Below are 17214 nucleotides of genomic sequence, written 5' to 3' on the forward strand. Positions count from 1 at the left end.
CTATGGTAGAGGCTTACCCCTGAAAAAATTAAAAATTGCAAATTTCTAATAATCAAATTCCTTTTTGAATTTTTTGACAATTTTATTTTTATTTAAATATAATTTAAATCCTTGTTTAATTTGAACAAAATTTAATCATGTAGAATATAATACAATTAAATAATTTACAGATAACTTAAGGGATAAATATTTGACAATGTGTCTCTCTAGAAGGGGATTGCCTAGGCAAGGGGATACATAAGTTGTTTATAAAAGGTGTTATAAGAGTCTTTTTAAGGGAAATAAAATATTTTTAATTTAAAATACCCTAATTTTCTCTCCAACTCTATAAATTGAAGTTTGGGCTCTCATTATTTTCTTCTGTCTCTATACAATTAACAAGATACTGTTGAAATGAACTTGGAGGGTTCTTTGCATTGTTGAGGACGAAAACACCCTAGCTGATTGTTGATTTTTAGATAGAGTTTTTAGTACTTGTTTGAGGCTTGGTAATAAGGTTTTGTTGAAATTGAAGATTAATTAAGATTTTTTATTTGGGTTCTCTATTTTGACGTAATTTATGATTTTTTTAAGAGCTATTCGAATTTCAAGAGTTTTGGAGACATGTTCTAGTGTTGGTCATACCATTTCAGCTACCCTGAGATTCACATTTTTTCTCATATCTCCAAAAATATGACATATTATTTTGGGTTTTGTCTCAGGTTTTGTTATGGCTATGTGGTGAGGATGCATATATAATATGTGGGTTTTGGTTCAGCATTTATTTTTCTAGCAAGTCACTCCTTGCAAGTAGCACCTATTCTTGCTTTGGCATGTGTGGAATTTTGGGGTGTTTAATCTTTAGTTTTAATGTTTGAATCTCTTCATTTTGAGGTATTGGAGTAGGAGTGGTTGCAAAGAATTTCAAGGTGTTTTGAGGCATATGGAGTAGTTTGAAAGTGATCTAAGCTAGCGAACCAAGTACCGAAGTGCAGCGATAAGCTACAAGAGTGTCTTACCTATTAGTCAAATAAAAAAATAGAACTCCTTACTGTTGAATATTTTTGAGTGGTTCTAGAGACCTGTTTGCAAGACTAAAGGTGAAGTTGGAACCATAGTAGCCCCTAGAGCTTTAATTTAAGTCACTTGAAGACTTTGTTATGTCATTGTCAATGATTGTCCCAAAATCTATGAACCAAACTCAATTTCACATCAATATTTGTTTCTATCATCATTACAACTTAAACATATCTTAATAGTATTTATTAAATAATAATCTACATAATCCATTTAATTTAATACTAGATAATTAAATCAACGCTAATATAAACATACCAATCAATATTCATAAACACATAAGAAATTACCCATTACATAAAAAATAATATCCACAAAAAAAACACAAATCAAAATATCTTAAAAAAATCCCAATATAGAACTCGAGACAATTGTATGTTAATTTATGTTTGTTGTGTTAATCATATACTTTAATTAACTTATGATTAGATCATCATTGTTATTCTTTGTAGGTATATCAATTATATAACCCCTCAAGATAATTATCTTGAAAGGCTATTTCTATTATGAAAAAAGCTAGATTATTATCACTTAAAAGGAGAACTTGTGAGTGCCCAAGTTGTAAATCAAGTGGGCATGGCCCCAAGCTAATGTCCCTAAAACAAGTCTTCTCTCATACAACATGCTCTATTTTCCTCATCAAAAATAATATCATTCGAAGTATCTATGAATGCATTGCAGGTTTTTTATTATAAGTATCTACGAATACATGGCAGGTTTTGTGCTTTCATTAGCATTATAGAATTTTTGTAAGATTTTTCGCCATTTTCTATCTTGGTGATATATAAAAACTTTTATTTTATTGGTCTATGAGATTAAGTACTTTTCACATCGTATATCTTCTATATACGATGCTCATGTGAAACAAAATTTGTTTATCATGTTTTTCAATGTGAAGTGTCTTAAATAGTTTAAAATCTATAGATGTGTCAAAGGATTCTTGGTTTACTACTGAAGTTGAATAGTTCTAATGAGTATACCTGAGATCAAGTCTTGCTGAGTGCAAGGCCCCTGATGTTAAAGGGTTGAGACAAGATTATGCTCTAGACAACTTTGATAGAATAAATAACCCTTGGTCCTTAGCTCTCAGCAAAAGAGGTTTCACCCTAAGACTTGTGCTCCTATATCAAATAACTAAATGATTTGTAGTTTTCAAATTCGAAAGACCAATTATTACAAGACTCCTTAAAGCTAACCAGTGTAACATTCCCCACACAATACCTGGACCAGGTTAAGTTTAGTTGATGGTGAATACTTTACTACTACAACAACAAGAAAGAAGAATCTTCGAATAAAAATAAGAGGTTTATGTAGACCACATTTTCAATGTCAATAAAATTCCCTATTCGATTGCTGAGAAGCAAACAGAGGGTAAATACCATAAGAAAAGATAAATGTTGCATTTATCGGTACCATAATACGAAGATCTAGTTGCTGGCCCAATGCAAATTAATCAATCATTGTATGAATGAATAAAGGATTTAAAAACCCAGGAAACTAACATGGAAATATGACTTTACAAATGTCTATGAAACATTGTACAGAATATATATAAATATCTATACTGGTGGATATTCTGGACATAATAATTTACAATTCATCTGTCCTGAGACAGAGAGGTTGCACTTCTCTTATAGTTTATCACTACAGCTCATATGCCATTTTTCGCTGCCTGTCTGTGTCTACTCTCAGCTGCCATTGCAGCAGCAACAGCTGGGGGCAAATCTCTGAGGTCTCTTGTAGGGTACACCTCTGTAGAATTCTCTGTACTTTCATCATGTGTTTTCTCAAGTCCACTACATGAAAAAAGTGAATCTATGTCTTTGATGGTAAGTGAAAATCGGTCTTTTTTGCGGACGTTGCCAAAAGTTCCTGAAAGATCAACTGGCTTGCTACTGTTCAGCTTGTAGATACTCTCTTCAACCGTTTCTTTGACCTGTTCATGGAAGCAGCAGAAAGCATCTTATGATGTCATCTATGCAAAGGAATTAATTAAACAAAGATTATATTTCTTACTTGGTCGAACACCAATTTGAGTTACATTTGTTCAAAATATCTTCGGAGTTATTACAGCCAGTCTAATGAAATGCTACTGAAAATTTGAATGTTCCATATTAAAGGATTCACTTAAAGGCCATGTAAAGAATAGTAAAGTAACAAGTAGTATTGGAAAGTAAAAAGAATGATCATTATGATTTGATATATTTTCTACTACACCAGAGCAGTAGCAGAAAACAATTACATATCAAATTTATGTTTGCTACTTTCTCTACAGTTCAGCAGGAATCAAAAAATTCCTTCAAAAAAAAATTACGGTTTAAAATTCAATAATGTTACTGATATATCTAGAGTCCGAAAACATTAAGCCAGCCCAATAGCAAATTCTAATTGCTTATTCTGGTTTTAACCCAGATATAAGGTACAGTTACTGACACCAAGAAAAAGCTCAGGAATAGCTTGTGTTCCATAGAGACTATGGGGCAAGAGAATGGAGGACCAGGGGAATGAGTTTCGGGAACTGCAATTTTTTTATCCCAGAATTTGGGAATGATTTTTAAAATAATATATAAAAATTAATATTTGAAAGATTAATTAAAACCTAGTAAATGAAGTTACACTTTATAATTTATTTTAAACTATGAGCAAAAGAATATGAAATTTATACAAACTAATACTGTCGTACAGATTTTGCATCAAATACAAAACCTAATTAGTCTTCACCCATATCTTGAGTGAAACACTGAAAATTGTACCACTAACAAAGACTCCACTGTTGACTTTGTTCGATCGTCTGAGAAATTAGTGTGCTTCAACATTACTCATCAAATGAATAAAAGTAAATCCACTGATTCCAGCCAAATTTAGAATGGGTTATTTTTTAATCAGTTGAGAGCTCCTGGGCTCCAGCATGTTCCTGTCATGCCCCGCCTAAAACAAATCAATTTGCTTCCCGACTCCTTGAGGAAACACCCCTCTTAACAAATCAAAAAATTAAAGTAAAATTAAATATATAGGGGCCGACCTGTTTAGTGTTTAAAATAAATTAAAACCCTATTGTTTTGATGCCGACCTTTGTGAAGAATCGCCTTCCTTGTGAAGAGGCATAAAGAAGGTACTTAAAGACATTAAGTGGAAGGATATAAGGGGAAAGGAAAAAGTGGAAAAAAAGGAATGAAGTCCAGAACTCATTGGCAACAGAAAAATAATTAATTATAGCAGTAATCTGAGTGGTTTACATCAGCCTGGAATCACAATAAAATATGTAAACAGCAGCAAGACAGCAATAATTAGTCATTATACACCAGCGATGGATGAAGCATGAAGAGGTGCGATCAATGATAACAATTGGTTATGATGGAGCATGATTGAAGAGGCACGATCCTTGCTGAAGGAGCACCAACTTCCCAAGGGTCACCTCTCTTTAATTTTTTTATAAATCTTATTAAATAGAGTTTTGTAAAAAAATGGCTGCAAGATTTATCTTATATTTTTGATAAGATAATTCTGCAGTGATTTTTTGAAAGAATTTTATTTTTAAAAAAGAAATTATGATAAATAAATTAAACAAAATATATGTAAACATGCAAATTTTAATTTATGTAAAATTTTATTCACAAATTATAAACAAATTTTTACAAACTTTATGAAAGTTTTGTATGTTTATTATAAATGTAATTTTTTTTTAAAATCAAAAGGCTAAAAGCTTGATATATATTAATAATATAAAGTATTTGGAAATACCAAAGGCTCTTATTAGCTAGATTTTGCTTTGATTACAAATATCAAAATTTAAACTCCTAAGCATATTATTTTATCCTATTCATAGTTTGTGTCAACTATTTTTTGCTCCCATTCTCTTTCGATCAAAATTGGGAACAAGACTTAAATGACCCTATATTTTACTCCTCCATTGCTTGTGGGTTGATCTCATTCTCGCCTTATTGTTCTTGAGGCGGCAAATTAGAGGTGCTTGTTGTGTCATTGACAGCCTCTGTAGCTGCCATCGTTGGTGGTATGTTAAGATCTGGAAATGGGGGTTGTGCATTACCCTGGGTGCAAGTACCTTGTGCAATAGAAGGCTCTTCAGGAGGTACTACAACTTCCACATGATCATGGCCTAGCAATACTAACAACGCATTAACCTTTTCTAGGATTTTCTCTGTCAAATCTTGCCCGAGAACTCTATTATGCCTTTCTAATGCATGCTGAATGTATCTGAAGCTTTGCATTTCCAAAGCATGCTCTATATTGTCATAGATTGAAATGTAAGCATGCCGATTAAGAAGGAAATGACGAGGGGATAGACCCCTGATATGAGCTTGGCCTTTCTAGAGGTCATATTGTTGAACCAAAAGAAGTAGCTTGTTGCCAAGAAGAAAACTATCTCTAACTACCTTGCTTGCTATTATGTCTAGTAATGACAAGGATTGCAATAAATCTAAGGCATTATACAGAAAAATAGAGACCAATTGAGATGGGAAAATGATTTGTCTTGCCTGTGGGAAAAAAATTTCCTCGCCAATTATCCTCGTTATGCTCTTCCGATATTGGTAGTAGTGAGTCTTGAAAACTTGCCATAGAAGTTCATCTGAAGGAATTTGGAAATCCAAGGTTGTAGTTGTAGTTTTCATTTGCACTATCTTCATTTGTCATTACCTTGAACGTGTTAATCTTTGCACTTGCATTGCTGAGTTCTTTCACTCAGTCTGGGCTTTTGGCTTAGTGGTTAACTTGCTTGGTATCAAAGCCGAGGTCTCAAGGTCAAGTCTTGCGGAACATGCTGGGCTATGATGTCCCAGCCTAAATGCTGTGGTGGTGGACTAATGGTGAATGGCGCCCACCAATGTTTGTTTGCCCTCTGGGCGAACAGTTTTAATGCGTCCAGACAAAATACATAACACAGGACAGCAATGTCCATAGATTCAAATAAGCACAGTCACAATATTAAGTTGCACAATGAACATCAATTGCCAGCCAACAGAAAAGATACTATTCCATTCATAATCGTACCCAACATCAAATGGTATATAAAGGTACCGAAGGAGTGCGAGGGACAACCGTCGCACCTGTAACTACCTACCCTCGGTTACATCACTAAATAAAGTAATTCCTAATTGCTTAATTACTTTTTTATTCCAGACATACAATATGCCGCCAACATCATCCCCTCCCCACAAAAAGGTCGTCTCCTGACGACACAAACAAAATGGGATGATCAACAGAAAAATAAATCATGACTGAGAATGGGGCTGAGGAAGCATCCCTGATGGAGATGCCACTATTGATGTCGATCGTGCAAGTGTCAGTGTGGCTGTGAGACGTCCCCGTAGCTCATAGATCTTCTCAGTCCTCAATGTCAAGTCTCGTTCTGCAATCATCTGCCTCTCCATAGCAGTCTTCACCATCATCGCAACCTCTGGTACCTCTTTATCCTTCCTATCCACCATCCCCAAGGCACTAGCAAGACGACTCTCCAACATAGCCCTCTCCTCTCGAGCTTCCTCCAGCTGTGCAACCAAGGCAGCCTTCTCCGATCTCTCATTCGCCACTCGCGAGGCCCTCTCCCAAGCCAACTGCTCCTTGTGCGACTCCTCTATCTGTTGGAGTCAAGCAGCGAACTCCTCCCCCACTGTCACGACTGCCTGTCGCTAGACCTCGGTGCCATGAGCAATATGCTGTGTACGCCTAAGCTCATAATATGTCTCTCTGAAGGTCTACTCCACGTGCCTCATCAGGGACTACGTATGAGTGTCCCCAGCCTGCTCCTGCAGGCCCCATTCCTCCAACATTCGCAGAGTCCCTGTGGTGGGCCACCCTCGAGCCTCAAAACACTGGGCAAATGCCTGGGTGCAACCCCCACCCACAAACTCTAACAACTGCTCAATCTGCCTCTCTGTCCACACATCCCCTGGTGACCGCACAGAAGCTATAATCCGCCATGCTCCAGTAGCCATCTCAACCAGATACTGCTCTAACTCCGTGCCATTGCCTTCTTCGGGAGATGTTGGTATGCCTATATCCTGGGCCTCCTCATGGGGACTCTCCACCAACTCCTGTCGAGGACTCTGTACCACCTCCTCTTGACGGGGACTCATCACCGGCTCCCTCATGGGTGGAGGGTCTCGCTCCACTACCTTGATGTCCTCCGTCGAACTGTCACCTACTAGGTCTACTACCTCATGAGGGCCTGGCAACTCTCGACGTGGGGAAAGAAGGGCTGCGCCCACTGGTGCCACCCCTCATCTCAGCCTGGGATGAGGTGCCACTCTATACATCCGCTCCACCCCACGATGCCAACCCTACTACTGTGATTGCCATGCCTCCCTCCATCTCCCCATTGGGTATGGCATCCTCTGTCCCTCCATCAACAGCTCCGACAGCTACTACTCCCACCAATGTCGTGCTCATGCTTGGCGGGGTCATGTCTACAGGTGCTCTCAACTGCCCAAAACCTGGTACCGACATAGAAGTTGTTGTGGCACCAAGAGGTGGTGTGGGCTGGATGAACTCACTCTTCCCAGATGACGGTGTAGGTGTGAACAAGACGACTGAGGTGGGTGTGACAACAACTATCTCAACAAGAGGGATGGAGGATGTGGTATCTATCTCCTCTGTAAGCTCTCCCCCTCTACCAACCATTCGGAAACTCCCCCTGCTGGCGTGGGATGAATCAGTGGACAGTGCCTCTGTACTCTCTTCGCCATCCTCCCCATTCGTGTCGGCGTCGGACTCAAATTCTGAAACCACCACCTGCCGCTTCCTCTTCTTCCCTGTCTGCAATTCACCTCCTAGCCCTAGGATATCCAAATGGGTCCAATAAAAAATAGGTGGCTGGTCAAGAGCCACCCTACCGCTCGGCACCAGAAGATCCTAGGTCTCTGGTGGTATCTGTTGGCGCACCGCATCGAGAAATAATCGTATGGCATGGTGGGGCATGTAAAATGTGTGATGTTGCAGCCTCATAAACTCGTCCATCCGGTCCGCCAAGGGGGATGCCTAGTCATACACCACCCCATTCCTTAGTCCATTCATGAGGACAACCTGGGCAATGGCGATGTCGGATGCCCTACTTGCCCTTGTGAGACGATTCTTCAATACATCCAACAGGCATTTCCACTCCCCTTCGTGTAGAAAAGTCTTCTTCAGCCCTCTACCCTTGCTTGCATGCTTCAAGCTATCCTGTTCCCTCTGCGTAAGATCGCTACGACACATTAACTTCAAGAGCGTCTCTTTGAAGTCGGCAATAGGTTTCTGATTCTTGTCAATTTTCTTTCCTTGAGACCCTGGAACGCCAAAAACTCTCGTAAATTTCTTTGCCGCAAATGAAACCACAATCTGGTGATGTTCATAATCGAACACTGATTGTCGCTAATGCTTGTCATAGGTGTGGATCATGCTTCTAAGCAGTACCTCAAAATTCTTAATACAAAAGATTGGCATCTGGATAGCCCAATGCACCTGTGCATGTCTCAATTGCTTCAATGGCATCGTCGTGGGGTGTCTCGAACCACCACTTCCTACAATCAACCCCATTCAAGCCCTTGAACGTGACTATCTCAAAGGTTACCTCGTCTTTTGCGCCATTTGTATCTGCACTTTCGGTCTTATTTTATGTGCCTTACTCTTGCTGCTGTCTCCCATGCCGCCCCTTACTTTGATACCTGAAGGCAAAATCCGAATAGCTTTCTAGTAGGCAGAGGGTGACGACACTGTAGCAAGTAACTGCCGCAATTGTCTTTTCCAATTCTTTCCTCCTCTGGGGTCCATTAACTAATTTCTCTTTTGTCTCTTGTGCCTTTAAAGTTTAAAGAAAATAGGGTTAGGGAAACAATTTCAGCATGTGGTTACCCCTCAATATGTGACTTCCGGCAAACGCTACCCCAAATCTGTCCGTGCCACCAACTCTTGCCAGAGGTGGCCCCCGACAACCCTTCCGTCGATTGGTGAATTGACAATCGTTCAGCCAACCAATGAAATATCAGTGTAGAACGATCATTGGTAACGGGATCATCGAAATCCACGAGAAGAGTGAGGGGAGCGTATTCGAATATTCGAGTCTCGTTGGATGTCGCCTTCCCCTTATACCTCACGCCGCTGAGGCCTACACACCTCCACTTGCCTCACCGTACGGTGGTTACTTCCCCTTTGCAAAGTGCTATCAGAACACGCTCTATTCGACTTAAAAAGTCCCTCCCGGTATTCATGGTTCAACCCCTACTTCTGCATCCAACTCCGGCTGCCTTCTTCGGTCGGAGATATCGATAGTTGTGAGAAAACGAGGGGCCTTTGCTATATTAAAAATTCTTTGTTGGTCCCCGTCGTACGGTATAAAATATGGAAATAAGCCTTTGATTTTTGCTTTATACCTCTCCCGCATATTATGCATCTCCACAAATGTCCGCGCTTTTAAATGCCTTCCCCACCGTATGTTTTGTCTTTCCTCTCCGCCATACGGTGTTTTGATGCTTTCCGCTGTACGGAGTTTTCAATCTTTCCGCTGTATGGTGGTCTATACCGCACGACACTTTTTGAAATTGTCGTACGGTGCTTAACGTATGGTGGATTCTTTTCTGCGATTTTTTTTTTTTTTTCAAGAAAAAGACTCTAAGTACCTCCACGAGAGGATTCTGGGTTACTCCGTCGCGTATGCTCATGATATGGTTTTAATTTGGACTCGTTCACAGCCTCCGCCACTTCGCGACCATCTATCGTCCATAACTTGATCGACCCGTTTTCGGCCACCTCTCGAACTTTATATGGCCCTAACCACTTTACTTTGAATTTACTGGGTTTAATTTCATTGTGCCCATTATATTTCAGCACCAGTTGTCTCGGGGCAAACCTCATTCGCTGTAAGTGCTTGTCATGCCACAACTTCCTCGTTTGTTGGGCTGTCTTTGTAGCCCACTGAGCCATCATTCTTTTCTCATCCAACTTGTTCAAGACATGCAACCTCTCTCTTAAGCTTTCCATATCCCCCAGTCTGTTCTCGATTGCAATACGGAGGCTTGACACCATAAACTCAACTGGCACAACAGCTTCCTACTCGTACATGAGTTGAAATGGCGTTTGGCCTGTAGTCACTTTGTAGGTGGTGTGGTAGGCCCACAAAACAGAGGGTAACTTTTCTTCCCAGTCTTCTCCCTCGGCACTGCACGACTTATAGATCACTCCGACTAGAATCTTGTTGGTAGCCTCGGCTTGCCAATTGGTTCGTGGGTAATAAGGGCTAGACAACGAGTGAAATTTTTTGAATTCAGTCGTGAGTAGTTTGATGATGTGGTTCACAAAGTGTCCACCCCTGTCACTGGTCAACTGGATGGGGATGTCGTATCGTGTGATTATCTGTTCATAAATGAACTTTGTAGTACTCAAGGCCGAGCTGTTAGGCAAGGCTCGTGCTTCTACCCATTTGGTTAAATACTCCATGGCTAGCACAATGTAGCGACACCTCCTGGCACGGTTGGCCTTAAGTGGCCAAATAAAATCCAACCCCCAGTGCTTGAATAACTCTTAAGCATGCGAGGGGTTGAGGGGCATGAAATCCCTTTTCAGCGGCTTCGCATCTCTCTGACACGTGTCGCAACCCACTACCCATTCTCTGGCATCATTATACAGCGTGGGCCACCATAGACCTACAAGTAGCACCTTTCGTGTAGTAGTGTCCGGTCCCATATGGCCTCCCGCAGGGCCCTCGTGTGCCTCCCTCAGAATGCTAGGCACCTCTTCCTCCATCACACACCAACGCAACACTTGGTCGGGCCCCATTTTGTACAGTAATCCATTAACTAGAATGTACGATTTCTTAACACAAGTTTCCTTCATTCTCTAGGTGGCATACCTTGCGGAAACACGGAGGTGGAGAGATATTCCCCGATAGCAGTATACCATGATGGCAGTACTGCGATCTTAAACAGGTGTGCATCCATAAATTCATCATTAACTCCCTCTGGCGGCTCCCCTAACCTTATCCTTGATAGTTGATCAGCTATCACATGGCTCTTTCTAGGTCGCACAATGATAGTGAATGTAAACTCCTGCAACGGGAGCAACCCTCTGCCGATCCTTCCTTGAATAATTGGTTTATTGACCAGATACATAAGTGCTTGGTGGTCCACGTAAAATGTGAATGGCGTTGCCAGAAGGTAATGTCTAAATTTCTGCACAGCATAGACCATTCCTAGGCTCTCGCTCTGTTGTGCTGTAATTCTTTTCAGCCTTAGACAATAATCTACTCGCAAAATAGATTGGATGGTCCACTGCATGGTCACCCACTTGAGCTAATGTGGCACCAATTGCGAAATTGGAGGCATCGACATGGACATGAAACTCCTTGTCCCAATTGGGGTATGCAAGGATAGGGGCCACCACCAGCCTGGTCTTCAACTTTTCAAAAGCTTCGCCTTCCGAGGTCCCCCACAAGTACGGCTCACCCTTCCGAGTTAGTTTATCCAAGCGGTAGAATATCCGAGCAAAATTCTTTATAAACCTTCTATAGTAACCAATGTGACCCAAGAAAGATTTTACCCCTGTGACATCTGTGGGTGACTCCATTTCCCCGATCACCCGAACCTTATCAGGGTCTATCTTCAACCCTGCTTTACAAACAATGTGCCCAAGCAGTTTGCCTTGTGGCACCATAAATCTGCACTACTTAGGGTTGAGTGCCAATCTTGCCCTTCGGCATCTCTCCATGCATTCCCTTAGGGCTACCAGATGTGTGCCTTGTGCATTGTAAATCGACCAATCGTCGAGGAAAGCTTTGAAGTTTCCCATAGTCATCTTGTCCAAGATGTGCAGGATGATCCTTTGAAAAGTTGCCAATGCATTGCATAGACCGAATGGCATTCAGTTGTATGCATACACATTGTTCTCCACCATGAAGGTGGTCTTGAGCTTCTCCTACTCGACGATGGAAATCTAGTTATAACCTAAAAATCCATCCATGAAAGAATACATCTCGTGACCAGCTACCTCTTCCAATATGCTATCCGTGAAAGGTATGGGAAAAGGATCCTTGATAGTGATTGCATTCAAGCACTGAAAATCGGCATAGATCCGGATTTGATTGGCCTCTTTCTTTAAGGAGATGACAATAGGAGACACGCTTTCGCTAGTCTGGACTCGGAAGATGATGCCAGCTTCCAACATCTTCTCTATTTCTTCAATTTCCCTTGCAATATAGTTTCTGTTCATCCGGTACGACCTCTTCCGCACCAGGTGGGCTCTAGGTACCAGTTGAATGTGATGTACACACATCTCGGGGGGCACTCCCTTCAGATCTTTATATGTCCAGGCGAAAACATCCTTATACTCCAAGAAGATATTGAAAGCTTCTACCTTCAACACAGGATCCCAATCGTCCCCCACCAATATGTTTTTTGGGTCTTCCTCCTTTCCGAGCTTGGTCACCTTCGACTTGGACTCCTCATACTTAGTAGGTTTGTCTTTCTCAAACTGATGTGCAGGAGCTTCATCCACTTGGGCCTCCCCTTCTCTGTATTCTTCGTACTCTGGTGGGAACACCTTTCTCATTGGGCTCTTCTATCTGGAGCATGTTGCATTGGAACAGCTCATAGTCCTCCATCTGCCAATGGAAGAGTCCATCCAATGAGCACATGTCGTCTTCCGAGCAGCCATCGAGTTCAAGCACTCCTTCATTATTTGGTTCCATCTTGTCTTTGCCTTCGTAGGAATCCCACTCCCATCTGTTTGAGTCAGAGTCCGATGATGTGAGCTCCTCGCTGACGGCCTGGGTCCTTAGATCAATAATGTACTTCCGCCCACCTTTCTCCATGGAGAGGGTGTTCTTCCAATTGTGATTCACTTTTGCTGTGACCAACCACCCTCTCCCTAAGATGGCATCATAGCCCTTTTTAAGTGGGATTACCACAAAATCCAATAAGAAGGGTTGTGTGCCAATGGTCACCTGCTGGGCCATCAGGGTGTCGAGTGGCTTAATACCATGCGGGTCTGCTCCCACCAAATTGAATGTGGGTGGCCATAGTGTCGGCTTCCTAAGCTTCTTCCATGTATCCTCCGACATCACATTCACCCCAGATCCTCCATCCATGATGGTTTCCTTAAGGATAGTCCTGAGGATTCCCATTTCCACTACCGTAGGATGCCGATCACTATTTAAGGCCAACAACATTGGATTAGCCTAAGGCTTGACCGAGACTTCCATCTGGGTCACACCTGAAGGTGTGTGTGCAGTGCTTTGTACGGTGCTGAGAATGGCGGTCCTCAGCTGTGGCATTGTGTCCAGAAGGTCATTCACCCTTATCGGCACCTCCATCTACAAGACTTGCCCAATAATGTTCTTTTCTGCTTCAGTACAGGATGAGGTACTCACCATCTTTGCATTTTTGCGTCGTTCTGTCGTCATCTCTCGCTCAATGTCGGCCTTTGCCTTCCGTAATCTCTCTTTCTCCGTACGAGCGTCAGGATAAGTGGCCTTCTTGGCTTGAGCACGGGTGATTGCCAACACTTCTATATCATTGCCCGTTTTCTCAATATTGAGAAGATTAACCCTTGGCTTGGGGCAATTTGTGTCGTCGTGGTCTCTAGGACCGCACCATCTGCACAAGTTCTGGGGGGTTTCCTCTTTCTCGCAATCCCGCGCAAAGTGTCCCCACTGGTTACAGGCCCGACACTGAATCATTGGTCGTCCTTTGGCATCATACTGTATTTGACTGCAGTTATTGTTACTATTATTGTTGCGTTTTCCTCCCCTTCGGTTACCTTTGTAATCGCCAGATGATGCCGTGGTGTTGGCTTGAGGTTGGGATGCGGCAACGGATGGTGACGGCTGCTCCTGGATGAAGTGTACCTGATTCCCTCGTGTCTTCATATTGTAGGGACACTCTTTGGTGGAGTGTCCCAACACTTGGCAAATTTCACAAAAGGCCTTTTTAGGACAGCTGCCTTTTCTATGACCTTCCTCCTTACACTCTATGCACCACACTTCCTCATTCTTGGTTGTGTTTCCCTTCATACTTTTAAATTCCTTCATCATGCAATGCATGTCTTTCTGGAGGGCTTGCACCTTCTGGCTGGATCCTTCATCGCTGCTACTTCCATCCAAGGATTCCTCCTCACCAGAGAACTTGTCTTTCTTCTTACCTTCACTTTCCAGGGCCATGGCGTGGTTATAGGCCTCTTCATAGGACGTGGGTGGTACAATTTTCATTTTCTTCCTAAGGGACGATTTCAAACCCTCCATGAACCACCTTTTCTATAATCCATCCCCCGGCTGGTTGTCCATATTTCCCAGCAGTTCCTTCAATCGCCGACTATATGCTCTAATTGTCTCGTGTTTTCCTTGCTTCGTACTCAGGATTTCCGCGACTATTTCATTGTTGTCCTTGAGTCGTCAAAACTCCATCTCGAAGGCTTTATGTAATTCGTCCCAGCTTCCTATCTTCATTTTATCGGTATCAAAATACCAATCGATGGCTACCCCTCGTAGGGTGGCAGGGAACTACACCACCCATTCAGCCTTGTCCATCACTACATTGGCCAACTAGATCGTTTCACATGTACGACAATGCCATACGGGGTCTTCCTTCCCATCTCCAGTCAATTTAGGCAACTTGTAATGACCACCCCTATTTTCCCAATGAAAGAGACTCGCAAACTACTATGTGATATCAATTAAATTGCTTAATAATCAACATGGCATTTTATCAAACACTTGACAAACATACAACAATATATGCATAACCCGAAACTTCTTATTTGTTGTTAAATACTGATTTGCAATATAAATGTGCACATTCAACTGCCTTATGGGCTGCGACAATTGTTCAGGTTTGTATTCAACAATTACAATGCTTAGTTATGAAAATATGATAGAAAAAACCTGGAATTGAATGTTGTAGTGGTCTGCAGATGTAATGGTAGCCTTCCAAACTTCTAATCAGCAGGGAAAACAAGTAAACTTCATACCTACATTGTTTAAGCACTATTCATGGCACTGTAGCATTTTTACTATTCACGCTCACTGTAGCAAAACACTATTCACGCAGTACTGTAGAAAAACACTATTCACGCGGCACTGTAACAAAACACTATTCACGCGGTACTATAGCAAAACACTATTCATGGGGTACTGTAGCAAAAACACTATTCACGCGGTACTGTAGCAAAATCACTATCTTCAAATCTGCACTTTCAAACCCTTGTAAAAACTTCATGCGAGAGCACCAGATGAAGCCCAATGTGTTTCCTAAATGAAAACACCATTAATCCTCCTGACTGTGTCTTTCAACAGCGAAGAGAATGCTAGTAGAGAGGGATTCCTTCCTCCAAGCCCAATAATCAGATCTCTACGAAATCCAACAGCATAACATTAATCTCATCCAAGCATACCCCAAAAGAGAGCTCTCAACCTCAATTTATATCTTCTTCCTCGATGCAAACACTTCATTTCCTAAATGTGGGATAATACATTTTAAAATAAAATATTATTTCCCACAATGTACACATTAAAGGGAACTTTTAATATTTTAAACATTACTTTATTTTCCCAACCTTATAATATAACAATAAAGTTAAATATTTAATTTAACTTTACACTTTATCGTTAAATATTAAAACATTGTTGATAATCCCTTTAAATCATTGTCGCCTTCAAATATTTTTTACTGATAATTATGTCAACCAGGGAAACACTAAAAATTTCAAGTCACTGCTTGGAGACTAACTTACTATAAATAGTAAGTGTCTAGAAACCTTGTCAGAGCAGCACCGATTGGCCTGAAACTGAAAACACCTAGGCCAAAACACCACAGGATCCCCCCAATGTCCTTGTTAGCCTTCGGGACCATGTCAGAATAGGCTAACGACACCCCATATCATGTTGCGCTAAAAAGGGGACATTACAGTCCGCCCCCCTTGAAATTGCTTGTCCTCAAGCAAATTCGGTCCTGAATGTTGCAATACCTGCTCATTCTCCCATGTAGCATCCTCATCTGGCAGGTCTCTCCATTTCACCAAGTATTCCTTAACGATTCTGTTCCTGAGTGTCCTTTCCCTGACATCCAGAATAGCTGGGATCAGCACTAGTCTCCCTTCCTCGTCTAACGAAGATAAATCTGTTGAAGGCACCACACCCTGACCAATGGCTTTCTTAAGCCTCGACACATGGAACACATTGTGCACATGGCTACCCTCTAGAAGCTCTATCTCGTAGGCAACCTCACCTACCCTACGAATGACTCTATAGGGGCCATAAAACCGGGGTCTCAACTTCTCTGCTCCGCTCTTCTTGAGCGATGACTGTCTATATGGCTGTAACCTCAAATACACCATGTCACCAACCTCAAAACTGCGCTCCACCCTGTGTTGATCAGCATACAACTTTTGCTGATTATGTGCCTGTTGTATATTCTCCTTGAGCGCCCTCAGGATGTCCTGACTATCCTGCAATGAATCTCGGGCTTTGGGTACTCTGCTATCCCCCAAGACTATGTCAACAAAGCTCGGCGCCTCGTAGCCATAAAGTGCCATGAAGGGTGTCATCCTGATAGACATATGATATGTCGTGTTGTAACAATATTCCCCCATGTGTAACCATCTCACCCAGGCGCTCTGTTGTGCAGTCACATAATTTCGCAGATAACCCTCAACCCACTTATTCACAATCTCTGTCTGACCATCCGTCTGTGGATGATAACTAGTGCTGGGTGTGAGCTCCGTACCACACAACCGAAAGAGCTCCTGCCAAAAAGCACTCAAAAATCGGCTATCCCGATCACTCACTATAAACCTGGGCAACCCATGCAATCTGAATATCTCCTTGTAAAAGAGGTCTGCCACCTGCGCTGCTGTGTAAGCAGATGGTATAGTGAAGAAATGGGCAAACTTTGTCAAGCGGTCTACCACAACATATATACAATCTCGCCCTTGCACTCTAGGTAGTCCAGTGATGAAGTCCATGGATATGCTTTCCCACTTCCTATCTGGAATGGGCAAAGGCTGAAGCAACCCTGCAGGGAAAGTGTGCTCTCCCTTATTCTGCTGGCATACTGCACACTCCTTCACATATCTCTGCACATCATCCTTAAGTCCCCTCCAAGTAAACCTTTCACGGATCTGCCTATAAGTTTTGAAGATCCCAGGATGTCCAGCTGTAGACGCATCATGGAACGCCCT

At 41.9% G+C, this 17214-nt stretch overlaps 1 protein-coding gene across 3 annotated transcripts in view; it reads right to left on the bottom strand.

The window, feature by feature from the left end:
- Positions 1-2319: 2319 nt before the first annotated feature.
- LOC131060147 (uncharacterized) overlaps positions 2320-17214 on the bottom strand; it is a 265487-nt gene continuing 250592 nt past the window's right edge. For all 3 annotated transcript variants that reach the window (XM_057993261.2, XM_057993260.2, XM_057993259.2), the window contains one exon: positions 2320-2992. In XM_057993261.2, the coding sequence (XP_057849244.2) occupies positions 2956-2992 (37 nt within the window). In that variant the 3' untranslated portion in view covers positions 2320-2955. The remainder of the gene's footprint in view (positions 2993-17214) is intronic.

This window comes from Cryptomeria japonica, chromosome 7 (genome assembly GCF_030272615.1).
Source record: "Cryptomeria japonica chromosome 7, Sugi_1.0, whole genome shotgun sequence".
In the NCBI taxonomy this organism is placed as follows: Eukaryota; Viridiplantae; Streptophyta; class Pinopsida; order Cupressales; family Cupressaceae; genus Cryptomeria; species Cryptomeria japonica.